The 24861-nt window shown below is 42.2% G+C and overlaps 1 protein-coding gene across 12 annotated transcripts in view; it reads right to left on the bottom strand.

Annotated features, from left to right (window-relative positions):
- Positions 1-1936: 1936 nt before the first annotated feature.
- Positions 1937-24861, bottom strand: part of ADHFE1 (alcohol dehydrogenase iron containing 1) — a 34518-nt gene continuing 11593 nt past the window's right edge. For 9 of the 12 annotated variants that reach the window (XM_081258311.1, XM_081258314.1, XM_081258307.1 and 6 more), the window contains 8 exons: positions 23861-23938; positions 22142-22247; positions 18375-18527; positions 16472-16570; positions 13527-13605; positions 13258-13354; positions 10114-10271; positions 1937-2464 (listed from right to left, as the gene is read on the bottom strand). In XM_081258311.1, the coding sequence (XP_081114437.1) occupies positions 2381-2464; positions 10114-10271; positions 13258-13354; positions 13527-13605; positions 16472-16570; positions 18375-18527; positions 22142-22247; positions 23861-23938 (854 nt within the window). In that variant the 3' untranslated portion in view covers positions 1937-2380. Of the gene's footprint in view, positions 2465-10113; positions 10272-10514; positions 11624-13257; positions 13355-13526; positions 13606-16471; positions 16571-18374; positions 18528-22141; positions 22248-23860; positions 23939-24861 lie in introns of those variants that run through there. The other 3 variants (XR_014017743.1, XR_014017744.1, XR_014017742.1) reach the window with 3 other exon arrangements.

Here is a 24861-nt window from a genome sequence, read left to right as displayed (position 1 = left end):
CTGGTTCCTGGTGGAAATGGCATCGAATATTTCAGAGAGATAAAGAATGCTTTTTCATATCTAAAAAGATTTTACATTAAATTTCCCAAACTCAAAATCTCACGTTAAGGACAAGGTAGTACATAAAATCTAGCTATGGTATTTTCAGGCTTGGAGAGGAATTGGTTGAATAAAGTAAGACTCAGACAGACCAAGGGGCTGGAGTGGAATCCAGGGCCCTGGACCCCTGGACTCCCTAGTCTTATGCTGTTCTAATGATGCCACATCACCTTGCAAAATATATTACAAGAGGTCTCGAATTTACCTGGACTTTCTTTGAGGGGGTGGGGCACATATATATTTTTGCTACGCCAAATGTATTTTGAGACATTGGTTAACAACTTTTACTAAAGTTTCCTGAAGGATCTCAGATTGGCAGTTTCACTGTTCTCTGCCTTATTCACAAAGCTTCTGCTCTCAGATTCCATAATTCTCCTGAAAAGCTGGAGGGAATTTTAGCTAGATATAGTCTGATGGTAGAGATGAAACTCTGTCGGGACCCTCTTGTGCTTGCCTTTTGGGCACTTGGCATAAAGAATTTGAATGCTCTGTAGGAACTAAAACGATACCTTAATGATACCGTTCCTAAGTAAAAAAAAAAAAAAATATATATATATATATATATATATATATATACGCACACACACACTCATAGTTATCTATAATGTATCTATATATGTGTATAAAATTATGGGGAGAACATATAAATTTTGTTATTTTTTAACAGTGGCTTTCTTTTGGATGGTGCAATGTGAAGAAATATTTTCTTCTGTGTGTCTCTTTGTACTACTGGTTTTTGGTACTGAACATATCTTATGTGTGTAATTAGAAAGACTCCCAATAAACAATATTTAAATGTTATTTTTAAAATCCCAAGTAAACAAAGATGTTTACAGAGATAAAGTAGGGCCAGGCAGGTTAAATGGCACAGTAATGCCCTTCTCATGTTTTTTAAAATCCTGATGTAATTATATACTTTATATAATTATATACTATATATGCATATATCCTATGCCTAGTAATTACATATAATTATATATGTAATTATATGCTCTACTTGATATACTTTCTGATTAAAACTTTAATCCAGTTTAAAATATGGATAAATCTGCAAGTACACTGAGATCTAGACTGCCAAAGCTCGAGCAGTACACTCACCACTGTGAGGAAAAACGAGCCATAGACGTTTCAGCAGGCTGGGAATAACAGGAGGCAGATGACCCAGCTACCAGGATTCAACTTGCATCCTGAAGTCTGTAAACCTCAAAACGGCTTGCTTTTGAATTAATTTATTCTGAGCACCAGAACCATTTTCCAAAGAGGGAATTACCATGTAGGTTGTTTGTGTTTTTCGCAAAAGAACAATTGCTCCACCAGAGGATCCATCTCTAATATCTTACCCCTTTGGATTTGTTTTTACCTTTTAAATATTAGTTACTAGTATTTTTATGAGTCTGACCTAAAACAGCAAAGTGATATTTTTCTTTCTTTTCTCTTCCTCTTTTAGAATTAGAAAATATGTGCTTATTGTAACAAATGCAAACAATACAGATGTTTGTAAAATAAAAAGTGAAAGTATAAAATATAAACATTTTCTCTTAATTCTCTATCCTCCAAATTCCATTTCTTCAGTGATCCCTTTTAAGTTTGATGTGTAATGTTCTTTCTATATATATATATATATATATATAGACATATTTATATATAATTTAAAAAGTAAAAATCAGACCATATTAATATATAACTGTCCTGCAACTTACTCTTTTCCACTTAGCAGTTTATCATGGACGTATTTCTAGTAGAGTTATTCTCATTCTTAATAGTAGCACAAAAACATTCCATTATTTAACATACTATGATTTATTTATCCATATATTAATGAATACTTAAGTTCTTTCAAATTTTTTATTATTAGAAAATGCACTGCCAGAAACATCCTTGCCATATTTCTTTACACACTTGTGGTAGTATTTTATAGGATAAATTTCTAGATGTGGGGTTGATCACTGGGCATAGGATATACACATTAATATTTTTGGTAGATGCTGAGTGTTTGCCCTTTTGATACATGGAGCAGGTGTAGTCTGCAGGGTTTGGGGCAGGAACATGGACCTCTAAAGTCTGGCTGAGGGTCCAGCATGGTGGGCATTTGTCCAGTGTGTTCTATGGAAGTAGCTGGACTTGGAGCATCAGGGAATCTTCTACAGGATAAAATTATATCACATTCAAGCTGGTAACAGGGAAGTTATGTGTGGAGGTGAAAAGACAAAGCTCTTGCTAGATCAACTTCTGTTTTCAGAATTACGACGGCCAATGCTAATTCTTTCAGTGAAAATGAAAATTAATATAGTTTCATTGACGCTTCAAACAGAACAGACAGATCCTCTTCTGACTGAGGGCGTGGTGCAAGCTTGGTGACCCTTTCCTGAAACAGTAAACAAAAAGAATTACTCAGGGCTTTGCAAAGACAGTTTGTAAAAGCTACTAGGTATGTAAATTAACTCAGTCACGAGAAACAGTGACTTGACAATAGTCATAGCTTTAAAAGTCATATTTCTTGTTTGCGTCTTACTCGCTGATTCCCGGCTCAGAAGTTTATCAAGCGACGCCTCTTTGCTGCGAAGTTTTCAAAGCCATTACTCTTGCCTGAGGTCCTGAGAACAGCCTTCTGCTCAAATGTACAGAACCCAACCAGCCTCAGGAGAAACACCTCCTACAGTGACCAAACCACGCCAGTCTGGTGCCCCTGCCAGGCTCTCCCTGTGCGGAGGGCACTGTCCCAGGCACGTGTGCAGCCAGGGAGGACCGGACGGGGTCATCCTTGGCTTCAAAGACCGTATATTTTGCAACTTGGACTTCATGTATATTACAAAGGACTTCACTAGGACATTAACTTTCAGGCTATGGGCAGCAAGTGACTCTTCTTAAAAAAAAATATTAACTAAGGTTTTATCTCTACCTTCCCAAATGAATTCAGTGATTTCCTTACTTTCTCCAGGGAATATTGAGTCAAGTCAGCAAAGACACCAGCACCTCCTACTGCTATTTTTTTTTTTTTTGCGGTACGCGGCCCTCTCACTGTTGTGGTCTCTCCCGTTGCGGAAGCACAGGCTCCGGACGCGCAGGCTCAGCGGCCATGGCTCACGGGCCCAGCTGCTCCGCGGCATGTGGGATCCTCCCGGACCGGGGCACGAACCCGTGTCCCCTGCATCGGCAGGTGGACTCTCAACCACTGCACCACCAGGGAAGCCCTCCTACTGCTATTGACACTCCCGTCAGTGGCTCCTTAATCCCCAAATTTCCAGGCCTAAATGAAATTAAGAAACGTGCCGGTGTTTTGGTTGCATGTTTGTGGGTCTCTGGGTCCGTCTTCTGTGATGAGCACCTGTGTGGGACAGCACTTGGTAGGAGAGCGAAGCTCCATGGGGGGGGGGCTGTGCCCAGCGCCCCACGTGGCAAACAGGTGCTCAGTAGTTACAGGATGGATTGATAAAGATGATGGGAGGGGGGATATTGGCATCTTAAGATTCACACATACGAGATAGGACTCTGACTCCCCCACCTTCCATTTTTCCTTCTCTCAGAAATGTCACCCAGTCACTCAGGGAAAACCTAGGAGTCATCCTGGATTCCTCCTTCCCTTCCCTACAAGCTCAGTCCATCAGCAAGTCTGTCGGCTTTACCTGCAGATTAAATCCCAAAACCCACCACTTCTCACCTCCCGATCCATGGTCACTTCATGCTCCTGTCCTACTTGAAAGGCCTCTTAGAGTTGTTTCCACTTTTCGCTCCACTCTCACCCACTAGAGGTCATTCTCCCCACAGCAGCCAGAATGATTTTTCCGCATTGCAAGTTTGGTCACACCGTTCCCTCGCTTAACACCCTCTGATGACGTCCCACTGCAGTTAGAACAAAACCATGTCCTCCAACCCCAGCTCCGACTCTTCTCCCACCCGCTCTTCTCACTTAGACCCCTGGTCCCCCTTCAGTCCCGTGAAAATGTGAATCTTCACCCTATCTCAGGGCCTTTCCCCTCTGCCTGGAATGCTTCTCCCAGATCTTCACCTGGCTGCCTCCACCTCCAATCAGAGGCCTTCTCTGACCACACTCGCTGGAGTTCCCGCCACACTGTCCCATGTGAAATCACTATCTCGTTACCCAGGTTTCCTTCAGACCACTAATCATTATCTGAAACGATTTCATTTGTATCTTATTTGTAGATTTGATTAGATGACCATTGTCTGTCTTCCTTACTAGAACATAAGCTCCACGAGGGAGGGAAGGGACTTTGTTTTCTAAACTGTATCACATACAATTCATGGTATATAGTAAGACATCAATAAGTATTTGTCAGGTGAAAGGAAGAATAAAAAGAAGGAAGGGTGTATACAAAAATTAACTTTAAACGCACCTAAATGTAAGAGCTAAAACCTTAAAACCCTTAGAAGAAAATGGGAAAATATTCATGACTTTGGATTTGGCAGTGATTTCTTGGATATGACACCAGAACACAGGCAACAAAAGAAAAAATAGATAAACTGGACTACATCAAAATTAAAAACTTTTATGCATCAAGGAACACTACTAAGAGAGTGAAAAGACAACTCAGAATGGGAGAAAATATTTGCACATCATATATCTGATAAGGGATTAATATCCAAAATATACAAATAATTGCTACAACTAAATAACAAAAAACCCCAAGCAACTCAACTCAAAAATAGGCAAAGGACGTGAATAGATGTTTCTTCAAAAAAGATATATAAATAGCTAATAAGCGTGTGAAAAGATGCTCAATGTCATTAGTCATTAGGAAAGTGCAAGTTAAAACCACGCGTTACCACTTCACACCTGTCAGAACGGCTGTCCAAAAAACGGAACATAACAAGTGTTGGTGAAGATGTGGAGAAATTGGAACCCTCGTGCATTGTTGGTGGGAATGTAAAATGATGCAGCCACTATGGAGAATAGTTTGATAGTTTGTCAAAAAAAACACAGAACTACCCTGTGATCCAACAATTCTATTCCTTAGGTATATACCCCAATGAAATAAAAGCAAGGACTAAAGCAGATACTTGTACATTGATGTTCACAGCAGCACTATTCACAATAGCCAAAGGGTGGAAACAACCCGTGTCCATCTGCAGATGAATGGATGAACAAAATGTGGCCTATCCATACGATGAAATGTTATTCAGCCATAATAAGGAATGAAATTCGGACACATTTAGGACATTATGCTAAGTGAAGACACAAAAGGACAAATATTGTATGATTCCACTTACATGCAGTACCTAGAATAGGCAAATTCACAGTGATAGAAAGTAGAATAGAGGTTACCAGAGGCTGGGGGAAGAGGAGAGTGGGGAGTTACTGTTTACCATTTGGCAATAGAGCAGGGCTTCTTTTTGGGATGATTTTAAAGTTCTGAAAATGAATAGTGATTATGGTTGCACAGCCCTGTAAAATGTACTTAATGGCACTGAGTTGTACACTTAAAAATGATTAAAATAGTAAATTGTATGTCAGGTATGTTTTAACACAATTTTTAAAAAAAAGAATGGATGGACAGATGGGAGAAGGATGGGGGGACAGTGCTGAAGAGTATAGGTGAAGCCAAGGTAAAGCTTCATATCCCAGCACATCTTGTAGAGACCCTAAAGAATTGTGAAAATCCATAGCAAGGCAGAGACTTGTTCACGGTGACTTACGCACACATTTGTGGCAGGGTCCAGAATGGAAGTTCGGTATTTGCTATGGCCGAAGTTGCCACATTATTCTGTTTATAATGGCAGAGAGTCTTATCTGATGAGCTCAAGCGCCCTTAAAACAACCCTGTTCATCTTGCATGAAGTAGCTCAGGACTCTCAGCTCAGGCCAAGCTGAGGTGAGTTTCTCGTTCACATTTCTATCCCCCAATGATTGGTTCAACAGGGGCAAGGACGTAAAGTTTGTGATATATCCTTGCACGTATCACTTGTGCCATATAAGAGCCAACCTCTCAGGATTCAGATGTGTTCCGCACTGCTATTATTTATAGACACATAAGACCGAAGGACAACTGATTAACATGGGCAGTGAAATAAATTCAGACTACTACTTTTAGCACATTCATAAAATAACATTTTAGCGGGCCTGTCTGCCAGGGAGTGGAAGGGCTCATTTTGGTAGACAGCTCTCCTCGGTAATGAAATGTTTTGATGGGAAATGTAAATGTTTCTTTCCAGAGGTTTCAGAAATCCAGCTTGGAAGATTAATTTATTCTTGCCTGCTCCCCGAGCAGCCCGGCTATGGCAGTTGGAAACCTCTGTACACAGGGCTGCTATTTGCTGCCACCAGTATGGGCTGTGGTGTTTGGTTAAGAATACTGGCCTGGTTGTTCCAGAGAAAACCGATCCGTCTTTGCTGAACATAAAAGAAGCTTTATCAAATGTTGACTGCATGAAATATCCTTTCTGGTGATGTTCTTTGCAGGAAGAGTATATCCCTCTCACTACCTTAAATCCGGTAATACTAATAAGTGAAGATTTGTCTGCTGCATGTGTAAAATTCTGAAGTTGCCATAGCATTCCTATAAAATGTTCACTAAAAAAAAAAAAAAAACTAAACAAGAACCCAACAGTAGTTCAACTGCAAAACAGACAAGCTTATTTCCAATATTCCTTCTAAAGTCCTATGAATACTCCCCCCTTCCCCATATATGCATATAAATCTGTCATATTGACTTCAAAACTGAACTAGTGCCAGTGAATTAAAATTAACTGTGTTTCTCCTAATCGTGAAAACATGATCAAAGGAAAAAAAGGCAGCATCCACCTTGGGGCTGCTTTATGAACATAGCTTGAGGAAATCCTGGTTTCCTACTTTATAGACATGACTTGTATTAGAAAGATTCAATTTACCTTGCATCCTTTGTGAAACTAAGAAATTAGTTTTGTCTAATTAAGGTTCTGCTATCTGTGATTTCCCAGTATGACATGTGCACTGAGGCATTCAGAATGATACCTAATTAACTTGCTATTTTAGAGGATGGTCTCAAGTGTTAATCTGGATCTGTTGCTGTTTGGAACAGCTTTTGAAAGTGGAAGCCTGAGTACAGTAGAATTAAAACCGTCCACACCTGCCAGTGTGTGCTGATGACTGGAAGATGCATTGCCACAGCAATTAAATGGCCAAGAATATCATCCAGTTTTATCTGAAACTCATGAATACCATTCTTGGAGGTTGATAAACACATATGCCTGAACATTTTCCTGGGATAAACAAGCAGAACTTTTCAGAGGACCCCCTGAAGAGTGGACACTCTTGCTGGGACCATGCTATAAGAGCCAGAGGCTACATCAAAATCGTGGTGACCACTTGGTCTCTGGTATTCCTGGACAGGCTTTCATGGCTCCTTTTCATTGGCTGAGTCCTATTAAGTCTAAGGAAATTGCCCAAAAACAAGGACAGAAGATTTAAGAGGAGAGGGTTGCAGGAATGTGCTCCTTTCAATGTTCACTAGCCCGGGTTATGTGCTATAGAAGATAGATGAGCAAAACAGACAGGCTCCTACCTTCATGGAACTTTTATAGGTTTGGAAAAAATGATTGTGATGGTCATATTTTTTATTTAGTCCCTTCGACTTACAGGTTAGGACTGTGGGTTAGAACTAGTGTCTCTGCTATACTTTGAGACTCCTCTTTTTCTCATTCATTTATATTTTTGGATGCAACTGAGCCCACTGGGCCTGACCCTAAATTGTGGCCCATGGGCCATGTTTTGTTTGTACATTGGGAAATCAGGGAATTCAACACAAACATCCCAATTGCTGATTTTTCTTAAAAATGCAAGTTCTGCCAACACTGGGAACTGAATTTATGCTTGGTGATAATAGACAGTAGCTGAAAAGCTGCTCACCCAATGAGATGGGTCATGTGCTTTCCAGTTCACCAAAGTCCCCACCATTCCCTAGTGCCTTAAATTACTTTGTTCATTGCTATCATTTACCTTGCTCCTATGGACAGATAAGTCTGTGAACCCAGTCCACACAAATACCTTATGTGAGTGGTGAGGTTTTAAACATTCTAAGTACTTGCTAAGAGGGGAAGAAGCCAGTTTGAGGCCTTTGCTTAACTGAAGTGGGCTGAGGCAGAAGCACTGCCACTTGTAAGCAGGATGCTGTGTGAGTGGATATTCTAGCTGTTAACTCTGTTCCAACGTCAGGGATAGATACATGAATGCCTTAATTTTGGGGAGAACTGCCTTATCCTCATAGTGTTTGTTTGTTGTTGTTGTTGTTTTAAATAGAAATATAGGGCTTCCCTGGTGGCGCAGTGGTTAAGAATCTGCCTGCCAGTGCAGGGGACACGGGTTCGAGCCCTGGTCTGGGAAGATCCCACATGCCGTGGAGCAACTAAGCCCGTGCCCCACAACTACTGAGCCTATGCACCACAACTACTGAGCCTGCGCTCTAGAGCCCGTGCTCTGCAACAAGAGAGGCCACCACAATGAGAAGCCCGCGCACCGCAATGAAGAGTAGCCCCCACTTGCCGCAACTAGAGAAAGCCCACACGCAGCAACGAAGACCCAATGCAGCCAAATAAATAAATAAATAAATAAAAAATTTAAAAAGTATAGTTGATTTACAATATTGTGTTAGTTTCAGGTGTATAGCAAAGTGATTCAGTTATATATGTACTTTTTTTCAGATAATTTTCCATTATAGGTTATTACAAGATATTGAATATAGTTTCCTGTGCTATACAGTAAATCCCTATTGCTTATCTGTTTTATATAGAGTAGTTAGTATCTGTTAATCCCATACTCCTAATTTATCCCTCCCCCTTTCCTGTTCCCCTTTGGTAACCATAAGTTTGTTTTCTATGTCTGTGAGTCTATTTCTGTTTTGTATATAGACTCATTTGTAATGTTTTCTAGATTCCACATATAAGTGATATCATATATCTGTCTTTCTCTGTCTTCACTTAGTATGATATTCTCTAGGTCCATCCACATTGCTGCATATACAATGTTTCATTCTTTTTTATGGCTGAGTAATATTCCATTGTATATATATCACATCTTCTTAAGCCAGTCATCTGTTGATGGGCACTTGGGTTGCTTCCATGTCTTGGCTATTGTGAATAGCGCTGCTATGAGCATTGCACGTATCTTTTCAAATTAGAGTTTTTGTCTTTCCCGAATATCCTCATAGTGTTTAAGTGACCCTTGCCTTTCGCATTTTGGACAGGAGGACTTAGTGAGCGCTCTGGGTCTGGTGAGCATGGTGTCATCTCCTGGCTCAGAGCTCTCTGTCTTATGGTGAATTACAACAAACAGGGTCTTGGCCTGTTAGGCTCTGGTGTTATAGCACCAGACACAAGGGTATCTGATCCTATAACACAAGGGTATCTGATCCTAAATGGAAGAGAGGTCCAATGGGGGATAAACTCTTTTCATGAGAAGCTTGAGAGGGGAAAGTTTACATCTATTATAATTCTACCATATAAATGATAGCTGCTCAGTTTAAATTCTTTTTTTTTTCAGTTTAAATTCTTTAGGAGCATATAAATAAATGAAATAAGACTCAAAAGTGACACAAATAAGTATACATATGTATAAAATATATAATCTCCCAAATATGTTTAAAAAGTGATTTTGTAATCATCTTAATTTAAAAGCCATGTCTATTCTTCACAAAATAGTAGAATTTGTAACTCTTTCTAATGGAAAATAATATTAGTGGCCCTTTTGGAATAGCTTCACATAGTTTTATAGGGGACTCTTAAAAGAGCAGAAATGGAGAAAAGGGAAATTCTGCTATACTCAAGATAAACTTGGTTGTTTTTGCCTTAAATTTTTATAAAGGATCCTTTCATTACATCGTCAAAGCTTCACGTAAGCCACAGTTTAATGGAAGAATATAAAGGCGAGGGAGCCTTGGCCCCTTCCCCCTGGGGAAGGGGAGAGCTGCTGCCTGGTAGGGAGAGACCTGGGTTGTCATCTCCTTCCCTAAGATGCCCCAAATGGACGGTGTCTGTCCTGGAGCCTGGTGCTTCTTAGAAGCAGTGAGGATGGGCTGCGTCTCTTACCTGGGGCAGAGTTCCTTTCACTAGTGCGGGGATATCGGCCTTGGAGTAGCCAATGGCAGCTAGGCCATCATCCACATCCAGATCGAATAAGAATTTCCGCAGCGTGTCTGCCAAGATGGGCCCAGCATCTGGGATCCTGGCAGTGCGGGTGTCGGCTCCTGGAAGACACAAAGCACTGACTGTAGCGAGGAGGAAGCTGGCCCTGGGTGTGATTCAGTCACAAGATAGCTGAATACATAACCTATTGCCGGCCCCTCACACTGAGGACAAGGGCACTGCTGTGCCCCCAGCCGGGAGGCCGGCTCAGCTGTCAGCCCCGCAGAAGACAGGCCATCCTGGGAGCCCCCAGAGCCTCCATAGAGAAGTCGGAGAGCGGGGAGGGGGGCTAACTTGGCTCTCACATTTCCAGTGGGCTGCTCGCCCTCTGTGTGGTGGGAAGAAGAGAAACGGCCCAGAAAAGAGGCACAGGAAGGAGACCAAGAAAGAAGGCTGGTGTTTGGATGAGGAGGAATGAGCATCTGTAGGAGAAAACACAGCTTATGTAACTTTCAAGGCTTGGAATTTGCTGACATCTAGAGGTCTACACATTCAATGTCCTTTCTCAAGGCGACAGCTTAGGAGAAGAAGACAAACCCTTTGCAAACACTTTGTGAGACAAGGATCTACAGAAGTTCAAAAACCTCCACCATTAACTGCCAAAAAGGAGGAAAGTGACAAAAATGGATTAGGCGTGGCCAGGGAAGGAGTATATTTCCTCTCTCTAGCTAGAAAACGTTTTTGGACTCTGTTGCCAAAGGGCAGGTCCCTCTAAATGTATATTATACAACCTGTCAGGCAGAATTAAGAATAAGGAGACTCTTAGAAAGCGGTATTTAACATGTAGATAATGATATCGGTGAACGAGGAAGAAGGTTGCCAGGGGTTGGAGATTTGTAAGGGCAGAATTTGGACATAATTACTAATTAATACACAAAAGCATAGAGATGTCCATCTGGAAGAGCCGGGGGTTCTGGCCTCAGGCAGAGTGGCCGTGAAAGTTCCCAGATGAAGGAATCAATCCCAAACCCTTGGCACCCATGCCCCACGCCCCCATCTATTCTGGTTGGACACATTCATCGCCGGGACGTGCCGCAATCTGTAAACAGAAGGTAGCATTAGTTATTATCCAAGATGCCTCATGCTGTAGTCCAAGTCCACTTTCTCTGTATAGGTCAAAAAGAGACTAGAAGGTATGGCTCACTCCATACTGAAGTATTTTATTAAATCAGTTTTAGCCTTTCTGTTCTCTGACAGCAACCTGTTTATGTTATCCAGGAAAAGGTATAAGTAGAACCAGATACAGAGCTAGTTGGGAGAGCAGCTGGATGGAAGGTAAAACTTGCCCGACAAGGCCAGTCTGTATTACACAGCGGCAGCTCAAATATGGATTAAGTGGAGGGTGACACATGATACAGGGTTTATGAGGTTCTTATGTTCCCGGGACTGCTGTCATCCAAAGCTCCAGGTTTTCCTGTGAAGTGTTTTAGAAAAAAAGAGAAGGTAGGAAAGAGAATACATTGGTATAAAGCTAAGACAATCTAAGATTACATAGGGAATCAAAATATTTAATGCCATTTGCAGCAACTTGGATGGACCTAGAGGTTGTCATACTGAGTGAAGTAAGTCAGATAGAGAAAGACAAATATCATATGATATCACTTATATGTGGAATATAAAAGAAGGGCACAAATGAACTAATCTACAAAACAGAAATAGAGTTACAGATGTAGAAAACAAACTTATGGTTATCAGGGGATGAGGTGGGGGAGGGATAAATTGGGAGATTGGGACTGACATATACACACTACTATATATAAAATGTATAACTAATAAGGACCTACTATATAGCACAGGGAACTCTACTCAATACTCTGTATTGACCTAAATGAGAAAAGAATCTAAAGAAGAGTGGATATATGTATATGTATAACCGATTCACTTTGCTGTACACCTGAACCTAACACAACATTGTAAATCAACTATATTCCAGTAAAAATTAAAACAAAAATATTTAATGGCTAAATATGGAATAATATTAACCAAAAATTCCTATGCAAGAGGAAAGTATCGGTAGTTCCTCTGGCCTGGGTTTTGTCTAATAGAGGCCTTGCTTTCTCAGTAGTTTTGCTGGTGGCCTGGAATGTTAGGTTTAGGCTCTCTAAAATTTTCCCGTTTACCATACATCTAGCCTACTATTTGGGCTCCTGCCTGTTTACACTGTTTGCATATTTACAAAGGATCTGAGTCGCAACATAGAGCTGAACAATATCCCCAGTCCAAAAGGGAAAAAGGATACAAGATCCTTGGAAAAGTAGGTGCCATGTTTCTGGCCGTACATGCCGGGAGATCTAGCAGTGGGAGGTGGAGGTGAAGCAACACGTTCGGAAAGGTATCTGTGTCGTTCCTACCTTCTTGGAACTACTCTCTCCAACGGCTCGAGCTAGAGGAGCATAATGCAGTTTTCTTTTTAGCTTTTCCCTTTCTAAAACAAGTAGGGGAAGAGATGTTTTTAAAGTTAATTGAATACTTAAGTTTACTTAAAAGAATTCTTGTATTAGAAAAATACCAATATTTTACTTAACACTGAAGTGACCCTAAATGTAACTGTATTTCTTGTAAGATTTAAAAGGCACTGTGGGTATATTATTATAGACATTATTTATCCTACAAAACAGCAAACAAATTCTTCTTTGGGGAACTTTTTACAAAGTTTCTAGTTGTTTAGGTTCTCTGTAACTGGGAACTTACTGTTACTTCCTGATTTAGATTCATTTTTAGTTCCTATTAAACAAAACAAAAACCATATACAACATGAATAGTATATAAACAGTTTCACTTTCCTTGGGGACGAAAACAGTGGAAATATTATTACTGTAAACTTAATGTAAGCAGTACTTGGTTCCATTTCATTGCTAATAGACTCTTAGAAACACAAAATTACAGAATTTTAGTGTTAGATAGGAATTTGGGCAGGTCACTGACATTTCATTATTAAATTAGCCCAAGCAATATTTTTTGGTATTATTCTTTATGGTTTATCTTCAGAAGCATCCTAGGAAATGCTCCACATATGTGGGTCACAGATTTATGATTAACGGTTCATACCCAGTATTTCTGCCATCTCCAGGTGGTGCTCAGGAGACATCTGTGCCGTGAAAGTGAACACTGCTGGGGAGGTGAGTACCACAGAAAGACCATGAGGCTGGGGAGAAAGGAAACACGGTGACCGACGTGGCAAAGCCAGTCTTAAACATGCATATTCTAGATATTAAATTACTTTACCTTGTACTCCAAGCAATCAAGAATTGACAAAATACATTTATGGCAATTGAGAGGAATCTAAGACTAAATTAAAGAATTTATTATGATTTTACCACCAGTGGGTGATCCACATTATAATCCTTTGCTTTATATGTCTTCACTAAGCCTGAAATTGGGTAAGACATTCCATGGCTAGAAAAGAAAGAAAGTCCTTATGTTGACATACAGATACCAGAAATTCAAGTTAACAATACTCTATGGGAGAGCCCTTCACAGTCTCTTGACAATATTATTAACCCACAAAGTTAGACATTCTGTTTTCTTTGATTCCTATGAGGATACATTATTATGCCGTTGATATTTGGTGTTTTCATTCACAAAACTTCTGAAATGTTAAAATTCAAATGCTCATAGAATTGTATGCATTAAAAAGTATTGATGCTTAAGTTGCTGGCCAAGCACATTGGTTAAGCTCATGATCTTGAAGAAATCAAGAATTCACTTTGGAGTTTCTTTAATAATCTTCAGGGTATGCATTTTCTATCTTGCTCTGCACTGCCTTGGCAGTGTGTTCCTTCACAAACTGAAGATGTCAGTGGGAATTTTATGAGCCAAGATGTACTGCACTAGACATGCAAGCTTGTTCCGCCAGTGATCTGTCTTGCCAATGATGGATACCTTGTTTTAAATGCTACATACTAATGGGAGTTGAATTATACGTGATTGTTTCAGCCTGAAAGGCTATCCAGAAAAGGCATTTTCGTTTTTATTTGTGGGGAGTTTTTGGTTGGTTTTAATGGGAAAACTCTTTGTCCTCTCGAATTGTTAGTGAACAAACAGGACAATATGATAATTTACTAGATGACCCAGAAGATACACATTGTGACAAGTTAATATATTTACCGTTAATGTCTTGAAAATGAAATGTTTTACAATAGTAAAATGGTCTGTAAGTCTATTAATGTGGGTTATTGGATGACTTTGTTTTTATTTGCTAAAAGATTTACATTTCATAGACAGATGAAGTATTTTGGTGAATTGTATGATTATCCAAAAAAAGGCGCCCCATGCCTGTCATCTCTCACGAGGCGGATCAGAAGCTATTGGTTCTCTGAGTTGTTGGATACTTAGGGACGTGCTTTACTGTTTCCGGGCTCCATAGTATTCAGAAAAATATTGCTTAGCATGCTTCCGTGATGTGAAAGGGTTCATGTAACTTTCAGAGTACCTTTCTAACAATAGCCAATATTTTAGTTTGATTTCTTTTATTTTAACAGTTATATATATTCTTTGTAAAAAAGAAAAATGATCCATAATCCTATTTCCTCAAGATAGCCATTATAGAATATTTCCTTCTAGTCTTCTTATGCATATGTTTAATTTATGATCGTATTGTGCACCGGTTTTGACATTGCTTTTGTTACTTAATATTCTTTTTTTTTTTTTTTTTTTTCTTTTTGCGGTATGCGGGCCTCTCACTGTTGTGGCCTCTCCCGTTGCGGAGCACAGGCCCCGGATGCACAGGCCCAGAGGCCATGGCTCACGGGCCCAGCCGCTCCGCGGCATATGGGATCCTCCCAGACCGGGGCACGAACCCGTATCCCCTGCATCGGCAGGCGGACTCCCAACCACTGCGCCACCAGGGAGGCCCGTGTTACTTAATATTCTTTATAAACATTTCCCCATATCATTTTCTATTCTTTTAAAATATTATTTTAATAGATATTTTATTCTTTGAGTACTAAACTTCAGTTAACCATCCCCAAACTGTTGGGAATTTGGGTTGTTCCTAAATGTTTCCGTTATAAATAACTTCTAGGTGAATATCCTTATAAGGATATTCTTTGATCATATCATGATTATTTCTTTAGGCTACATTTCTAGAAGTAACATCAGCGGGGCAAAGGGTATAAACATTTTCCAAGCTCTGGGCAGATTTTGTTCAGTTGCTTCTTAGAAAGGTCGACCCATCTATGTTCCTCTCAGCAGCAGAGTTTGAGGGTGAACATTTCATTGCACTCCCCTAGCAAAGGCCAATTCTTAATTCTCCGTGTTCACTGGTTTTCAAGTTTAAGGCAACATACCAATAAAGTTCTGATCAAAAGACTAATTCTGGCTATTGACAAATATTCGAATCCCCTTCTTTCTGAGAGAGATTAGGAGAAAAAATATCCTGCATTTGACGTTTTAAAAACCCATGACACGTGATGAAGATGTGGAGAAATCAGAACCCTCATCCACTGTTGGTGGGAATGTAAAATGGTGCAGCCACTGTGGAAAACAGCCTGGCAGTGCCTCAGAATTTAAACAGAGTTACCACGTGACCCAGCAATTCCACTCCTAGGTATTTACTCAAGAGAAATAAAAACATATGTCCACCAGGTAAACTTGTACATGATTATTCAAGCAGCAATATTCATAGTAGCCAAAAACGTGGACCCAACACAAATGTCCCTCATGTGATGAATGAATAAATAAAATGTGGTATATCGGTGCAATGGAAAACTGCTTGGCAATAAAAAGGAAAGAAGTGCTAATACGTGCATGGAATGAACCATGGAAACATGATGCTAAGTGAAAGAAGCCAGGCACAAAAGATCACACGTTATATGATTCCATTTATATGAAATGTCTGGAATTTGCAAATCCGTAGAGACAGAAAGTAGATCAGTAGTTGTTTAAGACCTGGGGGTATAGGAGGATTGGTGGGCGACAGCTAAGGGGTACAGGATTTCTTTTTAAGGTGATAAAATGTTCTAAATTTATTGTGGTAATGGTAGCACAACTTTGTGAATATACTAAAAACCACTGAAAGTTTTAAATGGGTGAATTATATAGTATGTGAATAATTAATAGCTCGAAAAAGCTGTTACCAAAAAGAAAAAAATCTATGACCCGATAAACTGCATTTGAATTAAGAAAATATTATGGGACACTGAGTTAAATATCTTCTTTCTATAGCATATTTAAAATCTGACCACATGTCCTAAATTATAAACATTTAAAAAATTTAAGGGCAGTAGCTTAGGTGAAGAAATAAAATCTCAAATTTGCTCACCACAGATGAACACCAGCATTTCCAAAGCCAATGCCAGCAAAAGCACTTGCCAAGTGCATATTAGACCTTGCTTCAAGATCATCAGGATTTCTGACAGCCCTGTGGATGATATAAATACCTAACAATAACACATCTACATTGGCATTTCCTAGTGAATAAAGAGCCGCCTTAGGGAAAGATCTGGAAAAAAAGAAATGCTACTCGATAGGAAGAAAAATTAGGCAAGTTATTCAAATGACACCTTGTCTTCTAGACGAAAACCAAAGGGAACCATATTTTCTCATTAACAGTTTGAGCAAAAGCATAATAAATATGCTGTCAGGCTGCTCATGTGATAAAAGTGCCAGGGGAAGAAAGCACTGACCCTTGGACTATGAAAGCTGCTCAAGAAAAGTGCTCTGAGACTCATTCTTCTTCTTCACTTGTCAATGACCTTGATTGCGGCTGTGAGTGGACTCAGAGTAAACACATACTCAGAAGGCACAGGGCCCAGGCTGGTTTGCTGAAGTGAGTCCCTGTCGCCCGGGGCTACTTACTGGCCAAATGAGCCGCCCAGACATCTTTCTCTCTGTGATACCACCTCAAATCGGACCCACTGGAGACCTCTTTTGGTGTCTGTGGGAATTGCACATGTTATTTTAATCCTTACTACTGTGGAAGTGGGATGTTATTGTAGGACAAGCCTTTACTTGCTCCATCCCTCCTCAGTGCCCCTTTGGAAAAGCCAATTCTCAAAGGCCCCTTTCAGATGCAGCTCAGCCTTCCTGCTCCTGGGCTTGGAAACCCTGCCCCAGGGAGGAACCCTAAGACAGCCAAGGGCACCCCTTCCCACGTGGTTTTTTGTGATCCTGCCTGGAGTGAGGGTTCTTGCTATGAAATAAAAGTGCCACAGCCGTTTTCCTCCTTTCATCTGGAAGAGTTAGGCACTGGTGTCTCTTTCCAAAACCCAGTGTTCGTTCCTTATTCCCAGGTAACGAGGTGAGACAGAAGGTGATGGGGCTTCAGCCTCTCTTCTATCCATTTCACCCCCTCACCTCCCACAGCGGCCATGCCAAGCCTTGTGTCCCCGTCAGACACCTGGCTGGCCCTCATCTGCATCTGCTTCTACCCAGACAAATCCTCCCTGCTGGGCTCCGAGCTGGAGGTAGTTCTGTGTCCCTCCCCTACCTCTACTACAAAATGCTGTCCTGGGTTCCTCTCCCTCCAGGCCGGGGGAGGCACCGCGCTCACATCGAGTCCTAACCTGCCCTGTTCTTGCCCTCCGTTGTGTATAACTACTAAGGGGAGTTCGACTTTGCACAAGTCTTAATGTCTCAGGGATCAGTTTTCATCTCTAAGTATATCTTTGCTCTCTCTCAGGAGTCTGTTATGGCTATTTCATGCATAAATCTTTCCAAACCTTTTAGGAATCTTTTTAGGAAGGCTTTCATATCTCCCAGGACAGACATCTCTACTCAGTTATTTCTTAAATTGAGTTCATGTGCGTTTGCTCATGGGTCCACCCCGTGTGCCTCTGGACAGGGCCAACATCTGTCTCATCTGTCTCATCTGTGGTTCTCATTTCTGCCCTTGGTAGCCAGATCTCAAAGGACATCTCCCCTCCCCCAGGTTTGGTTTTGAGGCTTTGATGAATAAACCTTCTACCTGCATCCTTCATAACTTAGGGGCTCCTAGGTTGTCCCCTCATGATCTTTCCCTTTTCAGATCAAAGGATCCAGTTTTCATCTGTCCTCATGGGGCTCCCTCCAGAGGTTGCTGGTCTCTGGTGCTTCTGTATGTACAGTGACTGATTTTTTTGGTGAGCAGGCTTGCTCAGGACATTTCAGGATCTGGTGCGCCACATTTCACGTGAAGGTGGAGAGTGGTTTTTCTGTTCTGTTTCCATCCCCTCTGGGCGACATACCTCTTCAGATACTTGGCAACGATCCTCAGTGCATGGACTGCCCAAATGTCACTGATGGGGTTGCTGCCCTGGTAGGCTGGCCGAGTGATGGGATTCTCAGGGCAGGGGCTCCGCATGTGGTACGGGAGGGCAGTGTAGGACTCCAGGGCGTGACTAACAAGGAATATTTAAAATACACAGTTGAAAGCATCCTTTTCCTCCTTTCCTGCATTCAGATCACAAACTGTCTCAGAATGCTCTGTACGCACCCCCCTGTGGATATGCTTTGTAGTGCTGATCATCACAACTCATCTCACTAATCAGCCTCTTGTCCACGACAGTCATTGCTTATTATAGCAATTAACACAGTGAAGTTGACATTAACAGCACTACAGTGTTTTTGACCAGTATGTGTAAGATTACATATGGTTCCTTTCTAGTGCCAGTACATCTTTATGATGTTGAATTTTTAAACATTTAAGTCATGAAGAAAAGCACTGAATCTGAAAAATGACTTCCTTCTAAAGTATATTTACCATTTTATACCTTGCATTGATCAAACACCATATTACCCATCCAAGAAGGGTCATAGTTACACTAGCCTCCTATAAGAGTACAGTGCAGTGGGTCGGCCCCCCAGATGTAAATTCTGGCACCAGACTTTCCCACTGTGGGCCTGAGGGGAGTCACCATCCTCCCTGTGATTCTAAGATGAGGATAAATCATAGTCTTTCTTCATGGTGCTGCTGTGAAAATTAAGTTCACATATGTAAAGTACCAGCACTTTGTAAAACTTATCATTCACCATTATTATTAATTCTTGGCTTGAACAAAAAATCTAATTCTTTCTTCTTACATGCTCTAAATTCAGGGTTGGCTGTTTTAAGAATAAAGCATCATAAAGACACAGACCTACTTGAGAATGGACTTGCGGATATAGGGAGGGGGAAGGGTAAGCTGTGACAAAGCGAGAGAGAGGCATGGACATATACACACTACCAAACGTAAGGTAGATAGATAGTGGGAAGCAGCCGCAGAGCACAGGGAGATCAGATTGGTGCTTTGTGACTGCCTGGAGGGGTGGGATAGGGAGGGTGGGAGGGAGGGAGACGCAAGAGGGAAGGGATATGGGAACAGATGTATATGTATAACTGATTCACTTTGTTATAAAGCAGAAACTAACACACCATTGTGAAGCAATTATACTCCAATAAAGTTGTAAAAAAAAAAAAAAAGAATAAAGCATCAGAGCTTCCTTTACCTACTGGCCTGCCATGAATTCTAGCTAATCGACTGCAGAAGATGACAATAAACACAATCATCTAGATCAAGGATTTGTTGGGAACACAGTATAACATGAACTACTTTGTGCATGAGTTGTAGTTTTCAGTCTTAGAATGGAGAATTTACTTTCTTCTACATGTGTGAAGCAGATAACATCTTTTGAAAAAGTATTAGAACTTCAAAAAGAATTAGTTGGTGGACAAAAGCTATGGGTTTGTGGTTCTAAACAGGAAATCTGGGCAAGGCAAGAAGGAGGTGTCCACATGGGGTGGATGGGGTGCTGATGAGTCCACCAAGGTGCAGAGTTAAACCTCTGCCCTGCTGTGCATCTTGATTCTGGGCGCAAGATCAGATCTGTCTTTAAGGGGCAGATTCACTGAGCTGAGCTCACAGAAACGATGTGTAAAACCTGGAAGTCTGATTATTGATTTATAACAAGAAATATAACTGCTGAGGGGGACAGTCACCTGAGCCTTCTAGGTATCCATTCTCCCTACTGGCAAGTCTGTGGATGCCCAGTTATGGTCAGAAAGCCCCTGGAACCCTCACGAGGAGAACTGCCTCTAAGGTTGAATACATGGGTGTGTCCATCTTCAGACCAGGCTGCTGGGCCTCAGGGGCAGACTCCTCGGGCCACGTGCGCTCTCCCGTGGTCAGTCCTTGGAAGGGCCACTGCCCTCACTCTCCTTTCTCCTGAGCCCACTGTCAGCTTTTACTGACAGCAAAGTCTTTGGGCCTGTGAGTCATTCATTTAAACATGACTGCTTTAGGCTGTTATATGTTTATTATGCAGTTCACAGCTAGGGAGGGTAATCTTATTTCCAAGTTATCAGAGGACAACTCTTCAGAGTACTGACAACATTGGCCAGGATGGAGGTGGACACAGTGTTCTCCAGTCTCTTGGCGGGCAGTGTAATGCAGTAAGAGAAGCAGACGGTGGACTTGGGTAGACCTGGATGTGAACCCTAGCTCTGCTGCCTCCTGCTTGTGTGAACTTCACTCGACAGTTGTTAATTGAGACGGTCCCTGTGCCAAGGAGCAGGGAGGGAGAAGCGCACAAGCCCGCAGTGCAGTGAGGGAGACTGGCGTGTGAAGAGCGGTGCCTCTGAAGCAATACACAGGCCCCCAGCGGGTAAGAGCAAAGGCCAGAGTGGTTCTCAAGGAGAGGGGAGGGAAGGGGAGGGCCAGCAAAGGCTCCATCAATGACAGAATGCTCCAGTGGAAAGTGAAAGAAGAGTTCTCCAAGCAGATAAAGTGCTCAGCACTGGGGACATTGCAGGGACTTTGGCTTTCAGACAGTAGGTGTGGACAGGCAATGACAGACTTGTAAGGTAGAGGTGTATGTGTGCGTGTGTGTGTGTGTGTGTGTGTGTGTGTGTGTATAAATGCCCGTGTGTATGCACGGTGGTCATATTGCATTCTGGAAGCTTGTTGAGGCCAGTATGGAGGACAGACAGAAGGACTGTGGGATGGAAGCAGGGAGACTGATAAGGAGATTGGATACTGTCCAGGCAAGAGCTGGGGCAGGCCTGAGCTGAGGCGGGAGCAGATGGGAGAGACTGAGTCAGACAAGGGCGGGGCTCTGTGGCTCGGTGTGGGCACGCGGCGAGGGAGAAGTCCATACTGGGTCCTGCTGCTCGCTGAGGTCAGGGACCCAGGAGGAGAAGCTGTGAGGGGTGGGGGGATGGAGAGAATTGTAAGATTTCATCAACTTCAAGATGCCATGCTTTATAAGATGCACCATTAAAAAGAAAAAAACTACCACTGAGGAAGAAAACCATACTGCCGTGCCACAGATATACAGATATGCCTTGATTTCAGAGATGTTAAAATGAGAAGAAATGTGCATGTGTAAATGGGTGGAATAGGGTCTTTTGGACCAGGTGGATGTGAAGCACCCGTGGGTCCCCGTGATGCCGCTGGAACACAGGGCCCAGAGCTCGGGAGCGAGGCCTGTGGCAGAAACACTGATGAGGGAGCCGTCAGCACATGGCAGATGAAGCCAGGGGAGCACGTGGTGTGACTCCGGGCGAGCTGCTCAACATCTCCAGCCCAGTTTTCTTTTCTGTGCGGCACAGAGCTGTGGTGAAGTGATGATGCGTGTCAAGTGCCGACAGCGAGCCCTTCCAGCTCCGGCGGTGGGCGCTCCTGCCCCTGCTGTGTGCCTGAGGCTGCAGCCCTGGCATCCCCTGGTTAGTGCGGCAGAGGCAGTGCTGTGGGCCTGAGATGCTGCCTGCCAGCTGCCGCTGCTCCTCTCCCTGTGTCCCTGTGGCTGCAGCTGTGGCTGGGCCAGTCCATCCCAAACAGCAGGTTTGTGGCTCACCTAGGACCTCACCTCATCTTTACAGCTTTAGCTTTGTCACTCAGGAAAGGGGATAATGACAGCCAAAGCCAGCGCTGTTGTGGAGCACAATCAGTGAGTGCTTAACAAGTGCTTTCAGCAGTAACATACTGTCCGTCAACCGAGTACCGAAAGAGCCCCTGCAGGTGGCATGGGTACCTACCAAAGCACATCGAAGCCACTGTTGGCGATCACCCGCTCAGGCATGTACAGGGTGTGCAGCGGATCGATCAGGCCCAGTGTGGGTTTGATGGCTCGCGAAGCAATACCTAAGGCAGGGATTTTCAACAGAGGCTATAGGTACGGACACAATTTTTAAAAAATTAAATAACTTTAGGGTAACAAATTATCCTAAAAAAATTAAAATATGAGGGCTTCTCTGGTGGCGCAGTGGTTGAGAATCTGCTAATGCAGGGGACACGGGTTCGAGCCCTGGTCTGGGAGGATCCCACATGCCACGGAGCAACTGGGCCCGTGAGCCACAACTACTAAGCCTGTGCGTCTGGAGCCTGTGCTCCGCAAAAACAGAGACCGCGATAGTGAGAGGCCCGCGCACTGTGATGAAGAGTGGCCCCCGCTTGCCACAACTAGAGAAAGCCCTCGCACAGAAACGAAGACCCAACACAGCCAAAAATAAATAAATAAATAAATAAATTAAAAAAAAAAACACCATAAGTCTCCAGATCTCATTAGCCTTTAAAAAAAAATTAAAATATGAGATAAGATTCATTCTCATATAGGGAGGCAGCAAGGAGCGGCGGGAAGAGATTTGGGGTCAGAAACCAGGTTTTTCAGCGGCCAAAGCCCCTTGCAGTTTACACGAGCCACATACCCATGTCTTCCCAGCTCCAGGTTGAGTGACGTCATCTGCTATGGTGGAGTACTTACACCGCACAGACACTCCAAATCAGGGCTTATTTACTTACTAAATTCTGGAGAGCTGGTTTACTAGCAAACCACTGGTTTGGGTCCTTGCTCTGTGATTTGCTGCACGTCTTTGGTACGTGTCTGGGCCTTTCTGAGTTCTCTATAAGATTAGACCCTAATAACACAGGGCCTCCATCCCTCCCGGAGCTGTTGTAAGGATCACAGTAGATAATACGACAGGAAAGTCTTTAAAAAAATTTAAGGTCGAATTTAAATGCTGGTTTCTATTTTTATTGTCTTTAACAATGTCAAAGGATAATGTAATTAAAAAGAGAAGTTACCATAAATGTGCAGTTCAATGCCAATCTATTCCACTATGAAGGCCTGGAAGAAGGATATTGAACCAGACTCAAGGAGAGGGACATTTCCCCCACATTAGCTGAGAGTCAGAGAAGAAGACAGGATAAAGGTGACAAAGAAGGTAGAAAGCAGAATGGTGGTTACTTGGGAATGGGGCTGGAGGGATTGACTGGGAAGGAGCATGAGGGAACTTTCTGGAGAAGTGGGAATGTTTTGTATCTTGACTGGCGTGGTGGGTACCTGTGTTATATATTTGTCAAAACTCATCAAACTAGACTCTTAAAATGTATACATTTTATTATATAAAAGTTACACCTCAATGAAGTTGAGTTAGAATGTAAAAAAGATGTCTAAGAAAGGGAATAACCATTTATCACTGATCTATAGTCACTAACTTGGGCAGAAAAATGGCCAATTAAGATTCATGGCATTTCAATAAGCTTTTGTAGGTAATTCTCAAAAACAAGTTTATTAGACTGCTTCATATTTTTAATATGTATGTGGGAAAAGAAAGAAAATGTGTCTATGTACATACCCTTTCCTTAACTCTGTAACTCCTTGAATTTTAAATATTAGGGTTAAAGAAAAGGGGGTGGAGTTAGTTGAAAGGTAAGAGAGAGAATTAAAAAAAAATTTTTATGGGCAAAGTTCTTACCAGTTTTTACTTTCAAGCGTTCATAGTCAAAAATGGCAACTCCAGTAGTTTCACTCCCAGTTCCTGAGGTAGTTGGGACTTGAACAAAAAAAATGTCAATTTTAATAAAGCATCTAAATAAAGGTCAGTGGAGATAATTAAGTCTTAGGAAATAAGGAGCAAGGTCAGAGGAGAAAGCTTTGCTGCGCTTGTTTGCTCACCTGATGTCTGTATTTGTATTAACATGCATGTATGCTTAACGTGTATGACTGTGTCTACATTAACATGTGAGTAACAGGTCTGATGCCTGTGTTGGCATTAACATGCCACATCCGTGTTTAACATGTGTGTGATGGCAGTGTCTGCATCAATATGCACGCATGTTTAGCATGTATGTCCATGTCTGCATCAACATGCATGTAAACCTAACATGTATGTGCACTTGATATGTGTGCACCGTGTTAGCACGTATGTTTGATGTCCGTATTGGCACTAACATGTATGTACGCCTAATATGTATGCATGATGTCCATGTCTTTATTACACACGTGTGTTTAACGTGTATGTGTGATGTCTGTTTCTGTAATAACAGGGAGGAGTTCTGGGAGCCTCGGGCTCCTCTAGCGTCAGAGCTTAAGCAGCTGCAGTTGGGAATTCAAAAGCAGGCCTCTCGGCCTCTCTGGGAAGAAAACTCGTATTTGCCGTCTCTAAAAGACATCTTTATTCCCCCTTGGCAGCAAGAACAGTAACACTGTGCCTTTGCCGGACTCTGCGGTTTTGTAGCTCTGTCGAGTGTCTAAACTTTACTAATCACCCCTCTGTGTGATGCTGACACAGTTTCACCGGAGGGTTCCATTTGCCAGACATCAATTATGCTGCTCCCTGCTGCTCACTCGTTCACGTCAAAGTGGTTCATCTGCTGTCAACACACTCCTGCCCCTTCACAGGGCCCGTTCACAGTGGGAGCAGGAGGGCAGGAGGAGAGAGAGGACAAGACTGACACTGATACTTTCCTGGGGGTG

This window comes from Mesoplodon bidens (genome assembly GCF_964165515.1).
Source record: "Mesoplodon bidens genome assembly, chromosome: 16".
Lineage (NCBI taxonomy): Eukaryota > Metazoa > Chordata > Mammalia > Artiodactyla > Ziphiidae > Mesoplodon > Mesoplodon bidens.
The sequence above is the reverse complement of the archived record's forward strand: the minus strand, read 5'-3'. Positions and strand labels throughout refer to the sequence as shown.